Source organism: Anomalospiza imberbis, chromosome 5 (assembly GCF_031753505.1).
Source record: "Anomalospiza imberbis isolate Cuckoo-Finch-1a 21T00152 chromosome 5, ASM3175350v1, whole genome shotgun sequence".
NCBI classification, from domain to species: domain Eukaryota; kingdom Metazoa; phylum Chordata; class Aves; order Passeriformes; family Viduidae; genus Anomalospiza; species Anomalospiza imberbis.
This window is the reverse complement of record NC_089685.1, coordinates 12,595,766-12,620,588: the sequence shown is the minus strand read 5'-3', so window position 1 is coordinate 12,620,588 and position 24,823 is coordinate 12,595,766. Positions and strand designations below refer to the sequence as shown.

The 24,823-nt window shown below is 44.1% G+C and overlaps 1 protein-coding gene across 1 annotated transcript in view; it reads left to right on the top strand.

The window, feature by feature from the left end:
- The first annotated feature begins 255 nt into the window (after nt 1-255).
- Nucleotides 256-24,823, top strand: part of RELN (reelin) — a 275,790-nt gene continuing 251,222 nt past the window's right edge. The window contains exon 1 of the mRNA XM_068189636.1: nt 256-590. Coding sequence (XP_068045737.1) covers nt 362-590 — 229 coding nt within the window. The 5' untranslated portion in view covers nt 256-361. The remainder of the gene's footprint in view (nt 591-24,823) is intronic.

Genomic DNA, 24,823 nt, shown 5'->3' with positions numbered 1-24,823 from the left:
GCGGGCGGTGGCGGAGGAGGAGGAGGAGGAGGAGGAGGGGAGGGACCTTCCCCTCCCTCCCACCCCGGCACCGGGGGAAATAAATTATTCCCAGCCCTCGCGCTCCCAGCTCCGTGCCCCGCACCCCGGCAGCGGCAGGCGGGGAAGCGCAGCCTTCGTCGGGCACGGAAGGGCCGCCCCTGCCCTCGCTGAGCTCCGCTCCGCGCCCCACGCCCGCCTCCCCACGAACTCCCGCGGGCCGCGGCGGGGGGCAGCGCCCGCCCCGTCCGCCCCGTCCCGCCCCGTCCCGCGCGGCGCGGAGCGGAGCGGCGCGCCGGCCCCGCCGTGCCCTGGATGCCCCAGCGGCGCCGGCGGCAGCAGCATGGAGCGGCGGCGGGGCGTCCCCGGGGGCTGGCCCTGCCTGTTGGCCGCCCTGGGTGCCCTGCTGGCGGCGGGCCGGGCGGCTGCCCCCCGTGCCCGCTTCTCGCCCTTCTTCTTCCTCTGCACCCACCACGGCGAGCTCGAGGGTGACGGCGAGCAGGGCGAGGTGCTGATCGCCCTCCACATCGCGGGCAACCCCGCCGCCTACGTGCCTGGCCAGGAGTACCACGGTAGGTGGTGGCGCCCGCCGTGCTCGGCGCTGCTCGTCCCCGGGCGGCCCCGGGGTGTCCCGCGGGGAGAAAAGCGGTGGGGGAGAGCGGGCGCCCTGGACGGGGACCCACGCGGTCGTGTGCCGTGCACCAGGGCAGCCCCGGTGCGGGACTCGGCGGAGCACCCCTTCCTTCCGTGCGGGACCATCCTCACCTGCCCCGGGCGCCGGGACCGCCGCCCGCGCCCCCGTCCCAGCGCCGCTCCGCCTCGGCGCGGCTCCCGCCAGGCGCAGCCCGGAGCAGAGGAAATTCCGAGTCCCCGCTCCTCAGCCGGCCCTGGGCCGGATCCAGAGCCTCACAAGTTGCTGGCAGTCTGTCCCTTTCCCACTTCAGCGTCTTTCGGAGCAGGGAGCGCATCACCCTTTCCTAGGGGGCTGCGCGGTGCCGCAGCTGGCTGCTGCCATCGGGTCACCGCGATGTGCCACCGCGATGTGCCCGGTGCGGACGCGGCAGTCGGCCAGCCTGTTGCTCCCTTGCAGGGGCCAGGGGCGACAGCCGGGGCTCAGGCACTCACAGGTAGCTTTGGAGATGGAAAGTCGTGCCCAGAATCAATTAAAAAACCCCTATTTTTCGTAAGCGCCCAGGCGGAGGAGCGTGAACAAGAAAGAATAGGTGAAGTTGTTCACAAAGTAGTGTCTCTACTTGGGGGCTCTACTGAGAGAGGGGCACAGCCCAGGGCTGAGTGAGACCACGCAGGCAGGTACACTACTGCGGGAAGCTGCTTTCGGCTGCAGAGTGCCCCTGGAAACCAGCACTGTGCGGTGCAACAGCCCCATCACCACTTCTCTGTGTAGAAAACTTCCATGTGGGAAATTTTTTTTTTAATTCATAACGGTGGGAGACTGCTTAAGGCTATATTCGCTAATCCTTCTTCTCTCTTTGTGTCTGTTTGGAGTTTGCAATGCTACAGAATAATAACAACTAATTCTGCAGCGGGCAATTGGAATTCAGAGAAAATGACAATAAATGTTTATTTCAGACACCTTGCTCAAAAGCAGATACTGTGTGATAGTCCCTGGCTAAAGATGGAATTAAACTTCTAACTTTGATATGTTCCAGCTCAAAATTTAAGTTTCAGGTAAATTATTGAATATTTGAGTTATGTGAAGATTCTAATTGAAATTGTTACTGTAAAGACATAAACCCCCAAACACTTCAAATACTAATTTTCACACAATATAAGGCATCCTGATGTTTTTGTCTATGTGAAAGCTTTAGCAGTATAGTTTTACCAAATTCATAGGAAACTTTCGATTTTAAAATACTAGTTACCTTTCTGAAAACCGGCATATGTAAGTTTTATGACTTCACCAGATAATTTTTTTTTCCTTTGAACCTTAGATCTTACAGCCCATAATACACAATCAGGTTAGGTAAATTGCACTCAACCTGCTGAACCACAGATGTGCAGAGGGAAAAAACAAGCTGGGATTTTCATTTTGCTCTATTTTAAATGCTGGATTTTTGAAATTATATTTCAACCACATATATGACAGAATCACCCCTTTCCTCGCTGCTGCCTTTCCCCCAAGCCTTCAGCCCGTGTTTAAGCCTCTTTGCTGGTCTAGGGATAGCGGACTGTGGCGGGCAGGGCAGCGGGAGCGCGGCGGGCAGGGCTGTCCGGCTGTCCTGAATGGTGAGGAGCAGGGACAGAGGGTGTTTCTCCGGGGATGCTCTTCTGCCGCTCGCCCTTTGAAGAGGGTTTTTGAATTTTGAAGCACCAGCTTGCGGAGCAGCGCCCCAGCTGCGCGCCAGACCTTTCAGGTGGCCTAGGGTGGGTTTTCCGGCGCTGTTTTGCGTCTGACCGAGCAAAATGCGGCGCCTTTGACTCTACCTCTGCGCGCCGTGGGACTTCTCCCTGTCCGCTCTCAGGTTTTGCGGAGCTGCTGCTGTCCCGCTCCCCCGCCCGGCCCGCTCGGGGAGCAGCTCCTGCGGCATCGCCCCCGGAGCCTCCGCCGAGCCCGGCCAAAATCCGCGCCGCGGTTGCGCGCTCCCGTCCGAAGCCGGCGCTGCCCCGGCATCAGCGCTGCCGCAGGCCAGCCTGTGCCGGGGGTGCAGCCCAGCCATTTCGGGGTGTCTTTTAAAGCACCGCGTTCAGCAAGTGTAAAGAAATCGGACGTGTTCAAAGCTTGAACACAGAAGGAAGTCCACAAGCCGAACTTGAAAACTAACTTGTTTGCGCAGTGCAAGGTGTAGGTACACCCCGGTGTGAGCCAGACTCCTAATTTGCATCAAACTTGCAATGGTGATTTCTTTTCAAATTCGTTCATTGATAAAAAACCTACCCGTGCCAAACCATGACTATTTGCTATGCACAGGGCAGCAGACATATTCTTGAGCTAAGCACACTTAATCAGTTAGATATTTTGCAATATGTGAGTATTTTAAAATACAACAGTTACCAATGTTAAATATAGCACAAGAAAAAAAAACAAACCCAGAGTATACAATCTGAAGAAATAATTTGAAGCAACATGGAATTTTATATAATACAGTTTAATGATGCTGAAAAATGTCAGTCTGTACTGGTTGAGAATTTATCATTTAAAAATAAAACTTTAAAGGTGGTCTTGCAGGGATACAGAGCAGGGTTTTTGATATGCTGCACAGAAGCACAAGACAAAGGGAGATTTACATATGTACAATGAAAATTCACCTGCTCAGAGAGTATATTAAAATGCTCTGAATCTTTGCAAGTTCCAGTGAGGCCCTGTTTTTGTGCCCCTTCATTCTACAGGAACAGGTGCCAGCAGCATCCAAGAACATCAAGTTCAAATAGGAGGGAATTGGATGAAACCATATGCCAAGGGGCTGGATGAGAAAAAATTCTGATTAAAAATCAGCCACCGACTTTCTGCTAATTTGTTTAGACATTTCCTTGGGCACTCAGAGGGGGAGTCATACCACTGTGCAGCCAGTGGAGCTGTGACAGGGGCTCTCGGCCCCTTGCCCAACTGCGCCTTGTGCTGCCCAACACGACGGGAGAGGAGCAGCATGTGTTGCAGAAGACACTTGCCTGGGAAGCACAAGAGCTTCTGCAAGTGGCTTCTCTGGCACCCTGAATCTGGCATTTTATTTCCCTGTGCCTCTGAATTTCATAAGTAAAACAAAGGCAATAGTATTCCCTACTTTGCATAGTTAAATTAGATACATTAGGATTTAGCACTTTTCCCCAAATACTTAAAATTAGTCCAAATTTGGCCCTACTCCTGCAAACATAAAGTATTTAATCACTGATTGAATAGGACCAGACCCACGCAGCATTTAAATACTCTCTTTTAAATAAGAGGACTGACTTGATACATCAGCAAACAATTTTATTACCTTTGGCAGACTTTTATTCCTTGAATTAGCTTATTTCAAATGTAATTAAGTCCTTGAGCTGGCAAAGCACTCATGGGCTTGCTCAAATGCAAACTGACAAAGTGTGCACTGGTTTAATGTAGGCACCTGCTCAGCTTCCTTTCAGCCAAGGGGTTCAGGGAGCAGCATCAGGGCTCACCTGGCTTGCTTGTAGCTTTCCTGGTAGATAGGATGATCCTCTTTTGGCTTTCTCATGGGTTTTCCTCTGTAATATGCAGAGTAGAATATAATTTCTTAAAAAAAAAATCAAGCCAAAACCAGTACAAATTGAAAATATTTATACAACTGTATTTGGGTTTATTTGCAATCTGCAGTTGATTTTTTTAATCTATGTCAATGCTATGTCAATGTACCTTCAGAGCATGTACCATGATTTACAGGCAGATAAGTACATTGGAACTGCATAAAGAAATAAGGATAAACTTGACTGAACACTGAGTCTTTACTGACCTTAATCACAGAAAGCTCAAAATGAACAGTCAGATTTGTAGTGCTTAAAAAATACAGACTCTCTTCACACTGTATTTGTTCTTATCTCTTAAGATTTTTTTTTGCTGTCACTGCAAACAGTTCCTTTTTCCCAAGGTTTCAAATTTAGATCTTTTAAGGAAAACTTTGAACTGTTTTCCCATGATTGATGCTAAAACTCATCATTCTGCCCTTAAAATAGTTTTCTTTAACAGGACTTGGATTTCTATTTCACTCTCCATTGTTCCTTTTTTTTGAGAACGGATTAACCTTCAGTCCCCAAATGTTATCAGTTTCCATCTATGACTGCTACTATTCTTAGATATACTGTATATTGTCTAGAATGGTTGTTGTGATAGGTTGTAAAAAAATAGTTTTCAACTATTTTAAGTGGTATTTGTACACTCTTTCAGCACTGATAAAAAGTTGTTTAAAATCTGCCCAATTCCACCTTTGTTACTAACCACTGTATATTAGAAATACAGATTGTGACTTACTACCTATTTTCATTTGGATTACTTACATTTCTGATGGACATTTTCATTGTAAATTCTTGTTGTTCAGATGAGTATTAAATAAAAACATGTTTGAGTCTGACATGAATGAAGGGAAGAAAAAAATAACTGGAATTTATGTACTGATGCTGCTTGAGGTATAATCAGGTAACTGAATGGCAGAAACTCAGGCATGGATACTTTCTGTACCAGTTATGCTGAAGTGTAGGAAGCTTTTAGTGAGCCAGTAGAAGTGAATAATGCACAGGAAGTGATGTTAATGCTGTGGTAACAGACGAGCAGATTTGCATCTGTTTTCCAGCATCAGCCCAAGAACCAGGTCAGCTTCTTGAGTCTTTTGCAGGCTATTCCCTCAAAACCTTTAATCTCACCCACTTACACCCTCCTCTGATCTCTGGAAGAATGGAGACTTCCATCAGTTTCTGTTTAAAATTAAAGTGTGGAAAATTTTTCCTCATGGGAGCCCAGTTAGCTCCAGGGATTATTTTAGAACTCTTCTCTTAAGGGACCCTTACATTAAAAACCTTAGTCTGGCAATAGGTAGCAATGGAGAGGGAGTTATTAGGAATGGGGAAGACCCTTGATCTTCAAGTCTCTCCTTTCCTCTGTGGTCCCTAGCAGTATCTTGCAGCTGCATAAGGGTTTCATAGCACATAAAAATTTCATCTTGGGTCAGCATTTACTAAAAATGCCTTCATCCACCAGAGCCTCCAGAGCGCACCCTTGACTCTGCTCTGCTGTATTTAGGATTTTCTTGCATAAAGTGAGCTTTGCAAAATGAAGGCTGATTTATGACTACTGTGACCTGTTTGAATTTCTCAGATCTGAGCCTTACTTCGTATGTTATTGAGGCAATATGAGTTTCTAGGTCTTGATGTTGACCAGTGCACTGTCTATATTTCTGAAGCTCTTGTCTGGCCCCAAAGTTCATGTGGTGTGTGTTTGCAAATTTTGAAGAGCTGTGCTTAAACTGATGAAGGGTGCCAATGTTAAAAGAAAAAGGTAGGCAAGTTTGCAACTCTCAACCTCTTATAGACTGTGTAAGAAGATGTTAAATTTCAATGGCTTTGGCTGTTATCACTAATTTGTGATCATCATAAGCACCAGCAGATGGCCCAGCCAAAGATGTACTCAGGCACGGGATTGATGAAATGAGGTAGAAGGTCCACAAAGGCCTAAATGAGCCTTTCTTGCAAATTTGCAGAAGAGATGTAATCTCCGGTTAAATCCTTTCTCCCCTCATCAGGAGGCTGCTCCCCCCTGCAAAGGAGACTTGATTGCCCCAAATAACAGAAATCAAAGCCAGCATGGCGTGCTGGCGTGACCCACATTTGTGAGGTGACATCTGACTGTGGGACAGACACGGCATTGTTGGTATTGCGGGTCCATGTAGGGCAGGCTGGGCTGGGCCGGGCTGGGCACATGAAAAAATGATCTCTGCCTCAGTGGGTTCACTGTCCAAGGCATGGGGCTGCTGAGGGGGGCTGGCATGTGTGTGTGAACCTTTCTTATGGAATGTCACCCAGCACCGGAGTCAAGGAATAAAAGAAACCTGTACATGGTTAAAGGGTGCAAAAATACTTTTTCAGTGAGAGTGTTGCACATATTTTCTGGTTTCTGTGTCCAGAGATATTTACTAATATGCATAATTTATCTCTGGAATTCAGTGCCAAAATCTGTCCATGTAACCTGCTTTTAAGTAGAAAATCCTAACATGTATTTTTCTTATAAATAACTAATATTTGTAATTGTATATAAATATGCATATATATATATATATATATATATATATATATACATATAAGTATATATATAAAAAACAAGAGATAAACCTTCAAGACCAAAGGTGACCAGTAAATGATTTATAGGTCAGTTACTTTGGCATGGTGGTGTGTAGGACATTTCTCCATTTTCCACACTGATTATTCCACCAAACATTGTTTAGTTTATTAGGTAGAACAGGGTGAGACTGTCAGACTGGCATGATTTCTCATTTTCCTTATTATGGCCTTGATCTGGATTTTTGGAGGCCACTTCTTTTGAAACTCTATGGCTTTTTATGATGGTACAGTACTACAGTATTTGCATATTGACTGGTTGAAGTATAATTTTCAATCTGATAATATCTGTGGTGATGCAGCTGGGATGGATTCAGATGCAACCTTTATTTGCATTGTGTGTCTCATGTCCTACAGCTGCGGTTTAGATTTGTCATGAGTGTTTGCTGCATGGAGAGGGAAGGAAATGGCACTGTCTTACCTCTGAGAATAAGCCCTTGTTATGAGAATTTCAATAGTCTCTGATGAAAGGTTCAGTCTTTCTAACATGCTTCCTTTCTTTGTCTTAACATTTCCTGCCTTTTCATTGGGCATGAAAGGTGCACAGAGTGCAATGTGTGTCTGGAATGTTTGTGTAATTCCCACCTTTTTTTCCTCCACCAGCTGGGTCTCACCTCTGGGATAAACATAGGACAAACCCTGTAAGTGCAATCTTTGACATCTGTCAAAGCACACTAGCAGATTCCATGGGGTAAGACCTTCCTAGGTTGTCAAGAAAATGCCTTCTTGTTAGGCAGGTAGTCTTCCTCCATTCTTCCTTCCCTTAGGTCAGTTGTGGAAACTGAAGGCCATAGCATGTGTCACACAATTCCTGCTGGGTTCTGCCAATGGACAGTGGCGTCATGGAGACAGAGATCGGTCAGGTCCATGCTCACAGGACCTTCTCCAGGTCCCTTCAGTGCTCAGATTGTCCCACAGCTACACATTTTACTCTTTTCCTAAAAGGAACAGAAGGATCAAGGAAGTGGGTTTTTTTGAAGACTTTGTTTTGGTTTAATGTATCTCTCACTAAACCTCTGCCTTAAATAAGACCATGTTGGAGGTGAGTATATCCCGCATGAAGAGGGAGTACTGGGGTTTGTGGCGGCATTAGGGTTTGTACCTGTTTATTCTACAGTCCAGGATCAGGCATTACTCTGTCCTTCTGCAGCTGGAGACGTCCTGGCTGGGGCTGGAGATGGCACCCAGTGGCCAGGCACAGAGCCACAGGCTCCTTGCCATTGTCTCCTGCCACCATCTGGAGCGGCGGCTGCCTCCGTGGCATCAGTGTTTCCTGGGCAGCTGGGTTCAGCTTAGCTTCAGGCTGAGGCACCTGTGGACTTGTTCTTTATGTCACCAACCTCAGCATCACCTGCGTCACTCCGGGCTCCCTGCACTGTGGTTGTTGGCTCTTCATCCTTGTCCTGCTGCTGTCAGTGTGGCTTTCTGTTTGGGGAGGCTGTTCTGTGATGTGGTTTTTGCTGGTAGAGATCTCCCCAAGGCTCCTCTCTGTTCCCCTGAGGGGGATTCTTGGTCTTCCCAGGACTGGCTTCTACCTCTTAGTGTTTCCTCATGACCTATTGTAAACAATGTCTTTTATGTGAACATCTCAATCAAGAAAGCAGGGAGGGACTGGACATGAGTGACTTGTGAAAGTTGATGGGAAGGAGGAAGGGAGTTCAGGCACTTTCCCAAAGGCTTTTATACCAAAGTGAAGACTGTTTTTTACAGTCTTTATAACATCCCTCTTGCCATATTTTTCCATCTTGGGAACAAAACAAAAATAGCTGTTCCCCGCTCCTCTCTAGCAATTGATATTAATATTGGTTGTGAGAGTTTCATAAGCATCTCCTTGGGAGGGGAAATCAATGGCACTTTTCCAGACTGTGTCTATTGAAGTTCAACCTGCAGGAGCCCTGAGTGACAGCAGACAAGAATCCATCTCCCTTCAGGTGCAAGCTTTACCTTATACTACCCTGTCTTACATCCCACCACTCCCAACTTTCTTTCAAACTTCTACATTGACCTTCCTAAAATTCTATGTGCTGCAGGTTTCTCTCTGTACTGTGCAAGTGCTTCAGTGCATGCCCAAGGTCTGTCCGAGTTCCCCGTGCTCTGGGGTGACAAACATCCCAGTGTGTGTCCAGCCCTGCAGTGGGACCAGTGCTCCCCACAGACCCTCGGAGGGGATGCCTTGCTCTGCTGCCAGGAGGGGGTGTCTGCCTGGGGACAGCCTGTCCCCAGCTCCTTGCTGAGGGGCTGCGTGCCAGCAGGGGAGCACTGATGGATGGTGGCCCTGCATGCTTTCACCCCCATCGCCTCCTCCCCTCCTCCTTTCTGCCTGCTCAGAGGGAGCAGCTCCAAGGAACAGTGCAGAGTATTTGACTGAGGTGTCCAGAGAAAAAAAATATTTCCTTTTGCTAGATGAGAAGCTTTATTAAAAGCTCAGCCTTCTGGGTGTTAGGGTTGACTGGGTGTTGGACATATTTGTGAAGCCAGGTGTGAAACTGTTGCTGTGTCTCTCCTGGAGCAGAAGCCTTGGGGCATGCAGCCATGCAGCGTGGCTGCTGGTTTCTCTCTTTGTTTTTGCAAGATACAACAGAAGGGGAACTGGAGTGCCCTTGGTCTTCTGCAGCAGGGTGAGCAGATTAATCGTCAGAGATGGGGCTGAAGATCGCTGTGTGTTTCCCAGAATGGCTTCTACTCACACGTATGGGTGGGAGTCTGCTTGTTTCCCACAGGAGACACGGCCGTGCTCATTGGCCTGAGGGAACTGAACTATAAACCAGACTGAGGTGAACTGCTAAGAGCTCTTGCATCACGCTTAGCAAAATTTTGATTGCCTCAGATTAGACAGTTATTTATTTCTCCCCATGTCCGCTTGAAGGGTAGCTTTGTAAATGCACAGGTATGACCTGAGAGAGCTGAGACAAGAAAAGGGTTTGCCTGCTAGCCCTAGCTCCAGCTGTGTCTGTGTCTCCTACTGCCCACTTCACCATTCCTTGCTGCCATGCACGGCTGGATGCTGGCACCTATCCCATGTCCCCTTCCAGAGCCTGGCTGCAATGTGGCTGTACACTGAGTGGTCCAGCTGGTGAAAAGCACACAGAATAAGGGAACTCACTGTTTCCCTCTTTCCATCTCTCCAGTGTAATTTTCAAGAGTGCAGTTAGATAATCAGAAGTTGGCAAAGGAAAAAACTCTATACAGGGAAATCCATCAAGCAAGCTCCCTTTCATGCACAGGCATGCATCCAGAAACAAATGCTGTTTTCCCTTTCTCATCCTGCTGCATCCCAACTGCAGGCAGCTCCTGCCCCATGTAGGATTTGAAGGGATTTTCATATTCATTATCCCCAAGTGGCACATGTAAGTTGCTCCCTGGGAATGTATGGAGGAATAGTGACTGTCTGTCTGTGTGCACATGATAGTGAAGAGGAGGGAAGGAAATGGGAAAAGAGAAAGTACACAACACTCACTGCTCGGAAGACTTGAAATCTGGGAATATGTTTTTCTCTAAGGCTAAGAGGTAGTTTGTGGTCACATCGTTCAACAGTTCTGGTAGAATATTCATAAATGAGATAGTGAGGATGCAGAAAATCAGCTTTCCTGAGCAGGAGGCCTGTGTTCTTGCAGAGAAGTACTTCATGGAAGATCTGTGTCTTCCCGTGTGGATCCTGCATGGGGGAGCTCTTCCTGTGCTAGAAATGAAAGTAATGGGTGGGTGATCAGCCTTTTTAATGTCTGCAAACAGCAGTGTGACCCTCTGTGGCCTCTCTTCACCTCAGGCCCTGGGATGTGAGAAGTCATTCATCACATCACGGGGCTTGGCAAGGTCTCTGCCATTTGCCTTCCACTGTTCCCACTGCTCTCCAGGACAATACAATGCATAGGAAAGAACAAGAAATATAGATAATATTTATCTTTCTGGCTAAACAAGCTGTGGTTTCCAGCACACAATAACCTTCCAGTGTTCCTATCTCACAAGGGAAATGCATCGCTGAAAAAAACAACACTCCTTCCAGAATTAGACACATTAATCTGGACATTGGATGAAATGATTATTATAGCAAGAACTGCAGAGAGAAACAAAGCAGCCAAACTGGCCAAGGCAAAGATCCTGGTTTAACAAACTGTTGTCCAGCCTTGCAATGCAGAAGTTTGTAGGTATGCCAGGTGTCAAAATCAAATAATCAGTATTTAAAAGTGCTTAGAAAATTAGTTCCTCGATGTTTGGAAAAAAGAATCCCTGGTTGAAGTTCAGTGTTAAACATTTTTGTACAGCAATTCTTCTGACTCTGGCCCAAAACAAGTGTAGTCCTCAGAACCTTACACAGATTAGTACAAAGATCCAAAATCTCTGGCAAATATTTTTATGCTTTCCAAGTATTATAGTTCCTTTGCTGATGGCTGATCCCCTGTGAGACAGTTTTTCAAGTTGACATTATTCTTGCATGAGGAATCCTGAGCACAAACACAGGCTGGGTGGAGAATAGATTGGGAGCAGGCCTGAGGAGAAGGACTTGGGGGTGCTGGTGGATAAGGAGCTGGATGTGAGCTGGCCATGTTCACAGCCCAGAAAGCCAAGCACATCCTGGGCTGCATCCAAAGCAATGTGGTCAGCAGGGTGAGGGAGGGGACTCTGCCCCTCTGCTCCACTCTCACAAGACCCCACCTGGAGTTGTGCATCCAGATCTGGGGTTCACAACGTAAGAAGGGCTTGAACCTGTTGCAGTGGGTCCAGAGAAGGCCCATGGAGATGATGAGGGGGTTGGAGCACCTCTCCTGGGGAGACAGGCTGAGAAAAATGGGGCTGTTCAGCCCAGGGAAGATAAGGCTCTGAGGAGACCTTAGAGCAGCTTCCCAGTATCCAAAGGTGCACAACAAGAGAGCTGGAGGGGAATTTTTACAAAGGTATGTAGTGACAGGAGAAGGTGGAATGGCTTCAAACTGAAAGAGGGCAGGTTTAGATTAGATATTAAGAAGTAATTCTTTGCTGTGAGAGTGGTGAAACACTGGAACAGGTTTTCCACAGAAGTTGTGGATGTCCCATCCCTAGAAGCATTCAAGGCCAGGTTGGATGTGGCTTTGAGCAGTCTGGTCTAGTGGAAGGCGTCCCTGCCCATGGCAGGAGGATTGGAACCAGATGATATGTAAGGTCCCTTCCAAGCAAAACTATTCTGTGATTCTCTGAAATTATTTAGTTGGAATTTCCATGTTCATAGTGAATTAATTTGTCATCTGATTTTGTCAAAGAGAAAAGCTGATCATGTGCTTGAATAGAATTTGTTAAAAGTTTTAATGGAAAATGGGGAGAAGTGAAATATTTGAAATATATTACTGTTATTTTCAAATCACAGTTCTTATTTTTGTTTTGGAAAAGTATCTTAATTGTGAAAGTGACTGAAAAAAAAAGAAGTTACATGCATAATCAGAAAATGGAATGAGACTTTTCTGCTTGAACAAAAGTCTTTATCTAATTTCTTTGGGTTCACTGAAGATTTTCATATTGACCTAACTGATCTTTTAATTTTTTTTTTTTTTTTGTGCCAGATCCCGCAGTACTTCTTTTATGGTGGCCCAAGCTGATCTCTTTTTCTTTCTTTTTCTTTTCATTTTGGTCACTGAACCAAAAATCAAACAGTTCCACTTCTGACAAGTCGACCATTTAATTTCCGGCCACTGCACAGAACTGATTCAGACCACTCTCCCTGTGTTTGTTCCCAAAATAAATTGCAGAATCATAATTCACTCCTTAAGGCAGCAAAGGGCAGTTGGTAACAATACTAACATTTCCAAGGTAACAAACTCACATTTTCTATAATGATACCTGTGGTTGCTGTGTGGCTACTAATGTGTAAGTTGATCACATTTTCCTTTACATCTAGTCATTTTCCAGTTTTCTTTTTCAGCAGAAATCTTTTCTGTGTTGCAGTGTTTCATAAAAAGGCTTAGAGGAGATCTCTCACTTGCCTCCTTCTGCAGCAATGTAATGTCTTACACTTAAAGGGTACTTCTGATCTGGAAAACCTGTTGCAGTGCATCTACAGAATTTGGGTTCATTGAACTAGACAAAGAGACCTTCATGTCTTTAAAATGATCTATTTTGTTCATGGAATAATATTTATAGGTTGTCCACCTCAAACAGAAATGAACTGCTGAGAGCAGACATAGAAAATGTGTCTGAGAGATGCAGGTTTATTTCCTCCAGGGAAATGATCCCTGTGTTCTTTATTGCCTTGCTTTTCCTTCAACATGTATTTAATGCAGTTGTGAAGCACAAAGGAGTTTCAGCAGAGCTGTGATGTTTGCAGAATTTGCCTCAGCCAGCAGAGATGAAAAGGTATGGGTATGGCTGGAGCTGGCAGCTCCGGTCCCTCCCCAGCCTCAGGCAGCCCGGATTGAAAATGTCTGTGGACATTTTCACTCAAAGAGAAGTAAGTTTTGTTTCCTCAAGTGGTAGCAGATGTTAGGGAGCCTTTATGCTACTCATCACTGACAGAACACCAATGCCATGGCATCTGGCTGTTTTCTTTGTACAAATGGTGTTTTTAAACTCTAAAGTGTCTTTGAGCAGTGGTAGTGATGCATTACATGCTGAGTACTCTTCTTCTGGGACCTTGCCCAAAACCCCAATGAACAACTTCCCCCCAAGTACCTTTTGCCCAATTAGTGAGATTCCAGTAGAGAGAAATCCTCCTTCTAATTGCAATATTTTCCATTCGAGAAAGCACATTGTAAAATTAGTAACATTACAATATTTCTTTCGATTGCATTTCACTAACTGCTAAGAAGCACTAGTGACTTGCTCTGTAACTAGTAAATTCTAGATTTACAAAGCCTGCACTTTTTGCAGTTACCAAGTATTTTCTACATGCAAACAGTCAGAAGCATGGAACCTTTTTGTTCTAATTGATGTATTTCCTCTAGAGCATGTAGATTTTTTATGAGGTGCAGAGCTCCTACAGATGCTGGTAAGCATAGTACCTCAAATATTCAGAATGGTCAAACTGTTGACAAGCCAAAATTGCTTGTTCTGTCTTGGAGTGTGCCAGCTTTTAGCACTTCAGGGAGGTGAAGACTGTCATCATCATGGAAAAGGATCAGTGCCAGCAAAGCCCACAGCTCCTTGCATTGCGTAATATGAGTGATGCATGACAAAATCTTTGGACAGTGGAACAAGATGCTCTCCTCTTGAAAATTTTCCTAATTAACTCCTTGTGCAGAACATCTGGATGGCAGTTTCCATCCCTCTTGGGGTAGTGCTGCATTGGGGCAAGGCTGACTGTGGCATCAAGGTGCAGGCAGGTGAGGCAGAAGAGAGGACTACGTGTGAGGGAACAGTCAGATTTTCAGCTTACCCAATTTTCCCCCCGTTCTCTCCTTTTTCAGAATGCTGGGCTCATTGCTCAGAGATTTAGCATCCACAGCTTCCATGTAGTGACTTCCCCCCACATTGCTGGGCAGATGTGTCGGTGGGAAAAACATTCCCTGGTCAAATGATCTGGAAGAGGTTCCAGCTGCATGCCAGTTCAGTTCTCATCCCTTCTGCTGAATTTAATATGTGTTTGTTATGGTTAGCATGCAGAGTGGTTGTAATTTGTTTGAATTAGAGGGGAATCATCCTCTTTGTGCTTTTTTTACATCAAGAACACTATGCTCTGGTATAAAGAGAGATTGATGCCTTTGTAATTAGCTAGGCCAGAATTTGATGGACCTTTTAATTTTGGGTTTTACTTATGAGTATCTTTTATAGGTATTTACTTTTAAGACAGATTGGGAATGAATGATAATAACACATCACATTTTCTCCATTATTTCTGATTAATTTGGAAATTTTTAGGTATAATTAAAGGATAATAATACATTTATTTTAATTATGCATGTAAGAGCACGTTCCATTATATTCTTTGTTAATGCCTGTCTATTTAACTCTTTCTTGAGCTTTTCTGTTGCAGGCAATCAGGTTGCTGCTAGGATGAATAGTTACATCTTGGGTGGCCAAACATTTAATGTGCTCTTCAGAATCAGAGGAGGTGCCACAAGAAAATATATGTGAGAGACCTTAATATGTATTTTGGGGACCTGGGTCTATAGCAGCTATTTATTATGTTTAATGTATGCGTCATGGCAAGCCTAATGCAATGCCTGTCATGTGCCAAAAGATAGCTCTGCTGTCTGATGTTTTATAATCCCCCTGTAATATCTCCCAGAAAGACCATGTTTCTGTGGCTTAGATCTGCCTCAGGTTTTCTATTGGTGGGGGCACTTTTTATGTGGTACAAAGCTGGTAGGATATTGGTCAGGAACTAGGAATTACTAGGAAATCTGCCAGTTCTACTGAAAGAACAGAAAAAGAAAAAAAAAAAAGAAGAAAGAACCCCCCCCAAAAAAAACTAAAAAAAAAAAAAAAAAAAAAAAAAACCACCTAAAAAAACCCCAAAACAAACAAACAAACAAACAAACAAAAAAAAAACAAACAAAAAACCCCATCATGTTCTGGGATATGTTTAAATATGAACTTCCTTAAATTTGTACCTAGGGGCTCAGGCTCATTTTTACCTTCCAAGAACACAAAACATTGGAAGAATGCAAAGATAGTTGAACTTTTTGTGACCTATTCACTGTAGGAATACCTTTTGTTGAATTTGTAGCCTGTGTTACTTAAAAAGCTACAAACTGGAATATTTCCCTATGAGACATGGAAGAAGAAAGAAATGTTTGTCAAGCTTAAAGCAGGGTTTTTACATATTAACTATAAATATATTGCAACTGAATGCTTTTAAATTAAATAAAGCCTCTTGCTGTCTCTGCAGAAATGAATTGGGCAAAGGGATTTATCCAGGGTATTTCAGTCAGATGAATGCAGAGATATGTCAATCACCACTAACGTGATGGTTATTCCTTCTAAATATAAACTGATAATATTATATATTAAAGGCTTGATTATACCGTTAAGAAGATTAGTACATTTAAACAGAAAATAAAGGCTTATGTGCCCTAAATGTGAAACTAAAAGGAGAGGGTTTTATATATGGCACTATCATAGCATTCAGTACTTTTGAACATGGTGTTTTCCCTTTGGAAATACCTGTAAGGAATAATCACTGCATGCTGTCCTCTGGGAATAGGTGGGATGCCTTAAGCCCAATATCTTTCAAAGTGGTAATTTAAATATATGCAGGTATTAATCTTGGCCTATTTGGGGATATTTATTGGAGTAAGCATCATGATGGCATGTGATCCTGTCCACAAGGTCAGTTTTCTGTTTCAATCTCTTTTTTGTAAGAGTTTGGGATATCTTTTAATTGCAGAAACTGTGGCAAAAATATAAAAATATGTGTCAGAAGGGAAAAAGGATTGATGATGCTTCTGTGACATTTCTCTGAATCATATCTATGAATTTAAAATATTTAACACAGATTAAAGATTTCAGTGTCTTTTAATATTGTGCTTTACTTACGCAGCACTGTCTCTAAGGACATTGTATCTGAATCTTCTGATAGTATTGAATTTATGACATTGAATTTAAGACTTTTGTGCTCATGTCATGAAGCTTGTTAGGTAGTGTTTAACATGTCTTCTTTTAAATTTTTTTTTAAAATTCTTGTTCTTTACAATGTAATAGCTTTCCTCAGTGAAAGATTTATAGCAATGACGGGAGAAGACTTGCAGTTATCTCCTGATAGATAGCACTCCTTGATTTCCTTTTATACATCTCTCAAATTAGACATTCTGCACCTTAATCACAGCATAATCTTAGTTACTTTATCTTTAAAGAGTAAAAGCGCTGCAATTAGAAATTAACTTAGAAATACCATCAGATCTTCTGCCTCGGGGCTTGTCTTTGTTTCTGACTCAAGCATTGCTCCATGGTCAAGTCCTGTCCAGAGACAAAAGCTGCTTAATTGAACCCAGTGGGGGCTGCAGTTTGAGTGGGCTGCTCTGTCTGGAGGCAGAGCTGGAGCTGGTGTTCACCACAGCCCTGTTTCCCTGGGACTGGACACAGCCTGTGGCTGTACCAGGGGCGCCAGGAAATGTGCAGGAAGCCAAGGTGCTGTGTGGGTCAAAGTTAAATGCTTGCACTTCAGAGGCCAAATCACAGAGTTACGGACTGCTAGGTGTGTTGACCTCTAGGTCTGTGGCTTTTCCCCCCGTTTGTTGCTCAGGACCCCTTGTGGAGCAGTGCCAGCCCCCCTGAGTCCCTCTGGCTGCTGGCAGCACGTCCCCTGCCCAGCACTGGCAGCGTTTGCCCTGGAAGGGGATGTCAGGTCTGGCCTGGGCTGAGATCCTTGGAATTTTCTGCCCTACTTCCCCATGAGCTGGCAGGTGCCAAGGGGAAGGGCTGCGTGTCCCTTCCTCTCCTTTGGGACAAGCTGGGGACACAGCTTTGCCATTTTTGAGGCTGGAAGCTGAGCACAGAACCTGGCCATTCCTGGGGCTGTATATGCTTTTTGTACTGCTGGTTGGAACTCTTCAAATCCATATTCTCTGAAATATTAAAATTCCCTCAACTTCAATAGCTTTTACATCCCTGCAAGAGCTGCCATCCTTTAAACACCTTCACTTCCCTTTACTCCCAGTGGTTGTTAGTACCACTGCATAGTAATGTCCCAAATAGCAAAATGTCCTTGTATTTGTGGCTTTGTTGCTGTCATTGTTGGCATAACAAGACATTGTAGACCAATATGCTAAATAAATATTCTTTACTCTGCTGTGGTGTGGTTGCCTTTTCTGCATGCTTGTGCTTGCAAATCAATATCTTTTTTCCTGAAGGAAATTTATGGGCACTCTCCTAGGGTACTCTCAGAACAGTGTCTGTCCTCTTCCCTTTGGAATGTGTTGGTTAATCTTGCTTAATCGAATGTAACAGGGATACTGGTCTCAAAGATGCAAAAGACCTGAAAGTTTGATGGAAATTGGTAGCCAGCAGAGTAAAAGGACCCCAGGTCATGCCATCACTGAAACTGAAGGCAGTCAGGTGAGCTCAGCTATTTATTAGCCCTAGGAGAACACAGAGAGAGAGGCGTCCCTGCAGATGCCCCAGGCACGGAAACTCTTTAGTAAGACTCTGCTGTACCCTACAGACACTGGGAAATGCTGCCATAAGGGACTGATCCCTACTGAGAACAGTTTTCACTTTGCCACTGAAAATAAAAATACTCTCCAGCCACAGGGTGCTGGGCACCAGGGCATGGCTGTCCTGGGGCTTGCTTCATGGTCAGCATGGCCTGGAGAACATGTGGCCCTGTCCTGGGAGAGCAGAGGTTGGCAGTGATGGAGAGAGAGGCCTCTCCACTGGGGTGGGCATGGATGGGGGTCCCCAGGGTAACAGCAGTGCCCCAGCACCAGGCAGCCTCAGCTCCCACCGTGGCACCAAACCCTGAGGAGCAGCAGTGGCCTTTGGGTTTCTAGTCATCTATAGGAGATAATTTGTTGTCCTGGACGCATAACCGGTTCTTCTGGTGACCATCAGAGGTCAGTGGCTTTTAAGACAAAGGTTGATCTAGTCCCTGAAGTTTTTTTTCATCTCCTGAAAAGATGGAGCTTTCTGTAAAGGGAAACTGCAAAGAAAGAGCATAGGGATCCCTGTGGGAATAAATTCTCTGAAGAAGAAGGATGAGGGCAATAATACAAAGCCTTTGAAGACCTGTAGGGCTGAACTGCAGTGGTGTGAGCTGGGTGGAAGGTGGCTGAGGGCACAATTTGTCCACTTGCCTGAGGCTAGCTTTCTCAGGCACCAGCCCTGGCAGAGACCAGTTCAGGGCCAGGTACAGTGAGATGTGGGAGAATCTCAGGCATGAACAGGCTTCTTCGTTACCTTCAATGAGATTTTTATTGTTATTAGGAGAGCTCTTCCCATGAGACCTTAACTTTTGTGCTGTGCTCTATGCAAGTATGTTTAAATATTAGATGATTTATTTCTGTATTTTCACTTGTCCTCCATAGGAATGACAAGGATTTTAATGTATTACAGAAAATCCTTTGAGATCTTCAAATTAGAAGAGCTCTAATGGAATAGAGTCCTCTTTTTTAAGCATAAAATGGTGTGTTTGTGATTATAATTGATGATATCCTCATGAATCCCTTGAGTTAAATAAAGTGAATCAGGTAAACAAAGTATTTTGTCTTGCTCAAATGCATTGTTGCAAAAACAAGAATAAAACACATCTGTAACATAATTAATTTGAATTTGTTTTACCAAAATAAACATTTTTACTGAAATGGCAATATTTTAATTTTGTGCATCATCGTGGGATCACTTTAAATTAAATTAAATTAAATTAAATTAAATTTCTGTATAATATTTGCATTTGGGTCATGTTCTGTGGAAATGAGATCATTATTCCATTGGGTAAAATGTTACCAAAATGGTCCTGGTGAGTGGAGAATTTAGCCTTGAATTAATTCTAATGCAATTGTAACAGAATATTTTTAGGTAAAAGCAGTGATGCCAGAGAAGCATGCCAGCTTAGGTAATATTTAATACTTGAAGTCCAATGCTGATCAAGACACCACTTTCAATTTCCCTTCCTGCAATCTGCCTGCCCTCTGCCAAGCACTGGTGTGTGATTAATTGACTGACACGAAGTCTGTTATTTACATTGCAGATATATTGTAAGTAGACTCCAGGTGAAGCTCACAGCATGCTGCATATTTACTGCCATATGTTCAGGAGGTTGTGAACAGAAAAAAGTAAGTCTAAAGCCAGAGGAGGTATTAGAGGACACAATAGAAAAGCTAATTATAAAAGCCTTCAAAAGCAGTCCCTGCTTCACTGTTTGATGTCCCAATATGTAATTACAGAGAACTAGGAAATAAGGGAAGAGAATAAAAGGAAGATAAAAAAGGGAAGATATAAAAACCAGGGCATGCTAGTTTGTGAGAGAAGAGGAAAACAGAGCTCCCAATGCATTTCTCCTTTAGCTGTGGGAAATGAGGGAGGGCTGTGAAAGGAAGATGGAGGGGGCAGGTGTCCTGGATGGCATAGACAGGGGAGGTGTGAGCTCAGGGGGAATGGGCAAACTTTGTTGGTGCTGCTTTTGGGTGTAAACTGGTGTTTCACCCTCCTGAGGGGGCTTTGCACAGGTGGGATGGCCAGAAAGGGCATGCTGGAGCTGGCAGCTGTATCATCCCCATTGGCAAGCGGTAATTTGTTCCCTTTAAGCAAGGACAGCATGGGAGGAAATCTCCCCACAGGATGCTGCCCTTGTTTTAAAGCCCATTATGGGCTGCCTGTGCAAGTAGAAAATCTTGCTCTGCATCTGTCACTGTGTGCCCTACTAATGTATATATTTTCCTTGCTATTTATATCACTTCTGTGTTAGGTTTCCACTATGAGGGTCACAGTGTGTCTCCTATTGTTTCACAGAGTGGCTGGTAAGGGTAGTTTAGTGAGGGTTATAAATTTTGATAAAACAGAAGAAAAACATGTGTCTGAATCCTAGCTCTAAATCTCCATGTATAGTAGTAGATCAGTATTTCTTTGAAAAACAACGGTACTGCCCTGCATTTCTGTGAGCTACACATGTGATGGGGAGGACACTCTCAGGCACAAGAAGCAGCTTCTGGCTGGCTGATGCAGGAAGGTGCAGGCAGCACGGGGGGCTGGAAATGACAGCCCTAATTTTGCTCCAGGCCTTGAGGGAGAATGTCTTCACTCATGCCTCGAAGGGCCTCCCCAGCACACAGCTCAATTATTTGGATGGTAAACTGATTAGAGGATTTGAAACCAACCATCCAAAAATGGTTGATGCCAGCCTCCAACTGACACATCAGCCTACTCTGAGTGAGGGCAGAGATGAGACACCTTTCAAATTACGATTTTGTAGAAGGGTTTCAAACACCTTCAGAAGGAGTGCTGTAGTGAGCAGGGAGAACAGGCAGCAAGTGGCTCTTTAACTTTCCTTTGTGTCTGTTCTGGTTGGCACTGGAGATTGGTGTGATGCCAAGTGGTGCTTGTGTGCTGCACTAGCTCCCGCTCCATCCTTGCATCCCAGCTGGGCTCTGTGGGCACAGGGCTCTCCAAAGCTCCATCCTGGCAGGCAGCTGGGCTCCAGGAGGAGCACAGGGCTCTCCAAGGCTCCATCCTTGCATCCCAGCTGGGCTCTGTGGGCACAGGGCTCTCCAAGGCTCCATCCTGGCAGGCAGCTGGGCTGCAGGAGGGGCACAGGGCTCTCCAAGGCTCCATCCTTGCATCCCAGCTGGGCTCTGTGGGCACAGGGCTCTCCAAGGCTCCATCCTGGCAGGCAGCTGGGCTGCAGGAGGGGCACAGGGCTCTCCAAGGCTCCATCCTGGCAGGCAGCTGGGCTCCAGGAGGGGCACAGGGCTCTCCAAGGCTCCATCCTTGCATCCCAGCTGGGCTGCAGGAGGGGCACAGGGCTCTCCAAGGCTCCATCCTTGCATCCCAGCTGGGCTCCAGGAGGGGCACAGGGCTCTCCAAGGCTCCATCCTTGCATCCCAGCTGGGCTGCAGGAGGGGCACAGGGCTCTCCAAGGCTCCATCCTTGCATCCCAGCTGGGCTCTGTGGGCACAGGGCTCCCCAAGGCTGCCTCTTCTTGGAAGGCAGGAGAGCTCAGGAAGAGAAAATAGGAAAAGATAATTGTGTTGGTTCAATGAGACGACAAGTTGGAAAAGGTGCTGAGAAGATCAGGTGCTTAAAGTATCAACTCCTTGCTCTCCTTTAAAGAACTCCCAAAAATTCCTAAGGAAAAATTTCCAAATTTCCTCTTCTTTGCAAAATTTCAGTTTCTTAGCAGATTTGCAACCTGGCTTTACAACAACGATTTACACAAGTAAGCCTGAAGATTTTATGGGAGCAGTAAGGTTTACACATGAACAGAAATCCAGAGAATGTGAATCATAAAAATTCCTGGGGGTTTTTAATAGCATTTCACTATGAATCATTGTTGGATGATTATATATATATTTGTCCATGGTCTGTGGTCAATTCAGTGTTTAAGACATATTTCCTTACTTTTATAATTACATTCTGAATAACAAATTTGCATTGATAAAATCTTGCATTGAATTGTCCCCAACTGCTGAAATGAATATACACACTATTATATTTGTTGCATATTAAATTTCAAAAGGCATTTTTCAATTGTTGAAAAAAAAAAAGAGCTAGAAAAAGCACATGAAATGCCAAAGGTGACAAAGAGACCAGCCCAACCATGGAGGTGATTGGCTGGGGACAGGGAGCTCTTTTGCTTAGTGCTTGCACAGTGCTGAGCACTACTATCTTTAGTTATCCTTTTTTGCTTTAACCTTGCTAAAAGCAGTGGTTCAGCTTCCTTTGCTGTTCCTACAGGGACTGCTCTCAGTTTCCAAGATGTCAGGCTTGATGTGGAGTGCCTCAGATTCTAAATACCTATTGCATGTGCTGATGAGACATTCAAGTGTTTCCAGCACATGTGAATGCAGATGAACTTAATGGGAATCCTGGTGCTCAAATCTTTGCAAAACTCAGATTTTAGATATTTCTATATGAATGCTCAAAGACTTAGAGCCCTGGAGTGACCAAACAGGGAGGGGAATGAAGAAGCATCTTTCTCAGGGTACTAATTTTTCAGAGGATTTAGAGAAGCAGTAGTTTCCAGGTGTTTACCTTTTGGTTGTGCTTAGTTGAAATCAGCTGGTGAGATCAACAGTCACTGAGAGACATTTTGGGGAAATGCACTTGTGATCCTGTTCTGTTTTCTGTATGTAAATGAGGCTTACCCAAATGTTCCTTGCTGGACTGCTTTCTCTTAAATGAGAGAAAGCAGAAAAGGAGTAAAATAGCCTCGTGTTCAGATTTAAAAGGAAGCTACAAAAGTAGGTAAATAGAATTTCAGGTTTCAAAGTGAGTCTGTTCTGATGGAACACACAGAAAGCAAAGGTGGGACAAGGAAAGAGGAAGATTTGTGTTATCTACAAAAAAGCCAATAATACAGAAAAAGATACATTAAAGACATTAATGAAACATTGTGTCCAAAAGTGTAACAGTTTTACTTGTATATCTCATAGGAGGACACTGACATAATTTGCATATATTTTAAAATATTTTGTTGAGATGGTGAGATTAAATGGAAGAGCAAGGCCACCCCAATCAAATTGCCATGAAAATTTGAGGGTTCAGATAGAAAATCTACCCTCTTCATCCTTTACCATGATGACTTATGCTAATGAAAAGAAATAATAATATTTTACTCAGCTGTCAAATGGCCCTGGGCAAGTGGCTGAGTAGAGTTTTACAGGCCCAGGTGAAGAGTACGGAAGAGGAACAGCTTTTTCATATAAGAAGCAAGATTCAACCATTGAGGCCAGAGGAGAGAGAGGATGAGAACTTGACCACATAAAATGGCTGTATATATTTAAATGTGTTTTCTGAGATTCCTGGGTGCCTGTAGTAGCATGGATATATCTAGTAATAAAAATGTGGTTGTAGTAGTTTTCCTTCATAGAATAGTGTCTGAGCTACCTGGTGTTTTAAAATCTGTTGAGGCTGTTTTTAGGACACTTTTTCACATCTTATAATAACCATTTTCTAAGCACTTGTACCAAAGTGCAGATAATTCCACAGCCGCTTGAAATACTCTTTCAGAATGAAACTTTGGCAGGGCAGTTTAGTTTTAGCACTAACTCGCATTTCATCCTTGCAAGTAGCTATACTAGTAAACAGTTAACTGCAGGTGGTTACATTTGCTAATCAGATGGATAATTATTATACAGCTGCAATTGCCATAGACAACTGTTAGGAGTTTTTTAGCATAACAATGAACTACAGCACCTGCCATCCCAGTATGTTTTACAATTTTGCTACTGGTATTATTTCCTAGACCCACTATAGCACAGAAGGATCTACACAGTGCTCTAGCTGTAACTTGAAGACATTTTCATTTCAAATGTATTGTTACATTTGCTTACAACTTTCCGACAACCTTACCTTTTAGATCAAGGTTTATTAAAGGTTTGCTTTCATTAAAATGGTGCACAGATGTTTGGCAGATTTTGGTATTGCTATTTCTAATCACTGGCCATTTTGAAAAAGGTTTTCACTTGAAAAAGAAAAAAAAAAGAAAGAAAGAAAATCGGGTTTTAGAACTCATGTGTGGTTCTGCATGTGTGTTACTCAGAGACTGCCTGCTGGGACCTACAGTTTTCCTCCACTTTATGATGAGATCTGTGGCAAATTTAAAGGAATTTGTTTTGCAAGGAAGAGACTTAGGTATGCATAAATCACTGGAATATCTTAGGTCTATCTTTGCTGTGCTATGAATTTGGTATTAATTTCAATATTTGTCATATATATATATATATATATAAGACACACTAGTCACTTTCCATTCTCATTTAATTTCTGCCAATTCCTGCCTTAAGATATCCCCTAGATACAGCAATCTGGCCAGGGATGACTGCTCATTTCACCCCTCACAGAAAAAGCAACATCTGCCAATGTGAATTGGTGAGGATTAGTGTATTTGATAAAGCTGTGCTTTCATTACCACCTGGATTTGCTTCTGCTGGCTGCTTACCACTCTTCAGGTCAGTTTGGGAAGAGCACAATGAACCTGCTGTAACATCTGTAGTGCTTACCTGTGATGAAAGGTAATAAGTCTTTAAAATATCTCCACTTAGCTCCCTGCACCTCATAGAAAGCAGATTCTCCATACTTCTGTTATCCATGAGGTGTGATCCATTGCAGTATAATTTCTAATTTATAATTGTTGGTTTGGAGAGGGAATCCTAATGCTCACAAAGAATTTGCTGCTTCTTGCTTAAGCGTAAAATCACTTAGCAGAGACTCTCCTTTGTCCTTTCAGCTTTTCCACACTAAGATTACATACATCTCACGTTTGACCTTTACAACCACAGCTCCATCTTTATTTTCATTATTATCTTTATTATCTCTAGCTTTTTAGAAACAGTTTGGAAATGGATGGACTGCTGTCTCAAATGCACTGAAATTTTAGCAGCTAAGATTCCCCTGAGATCTGGGGCCTCTGGAGGGGTGTGAGTGACTCTTTGTCCTTTCTTGCTGCCTTTGT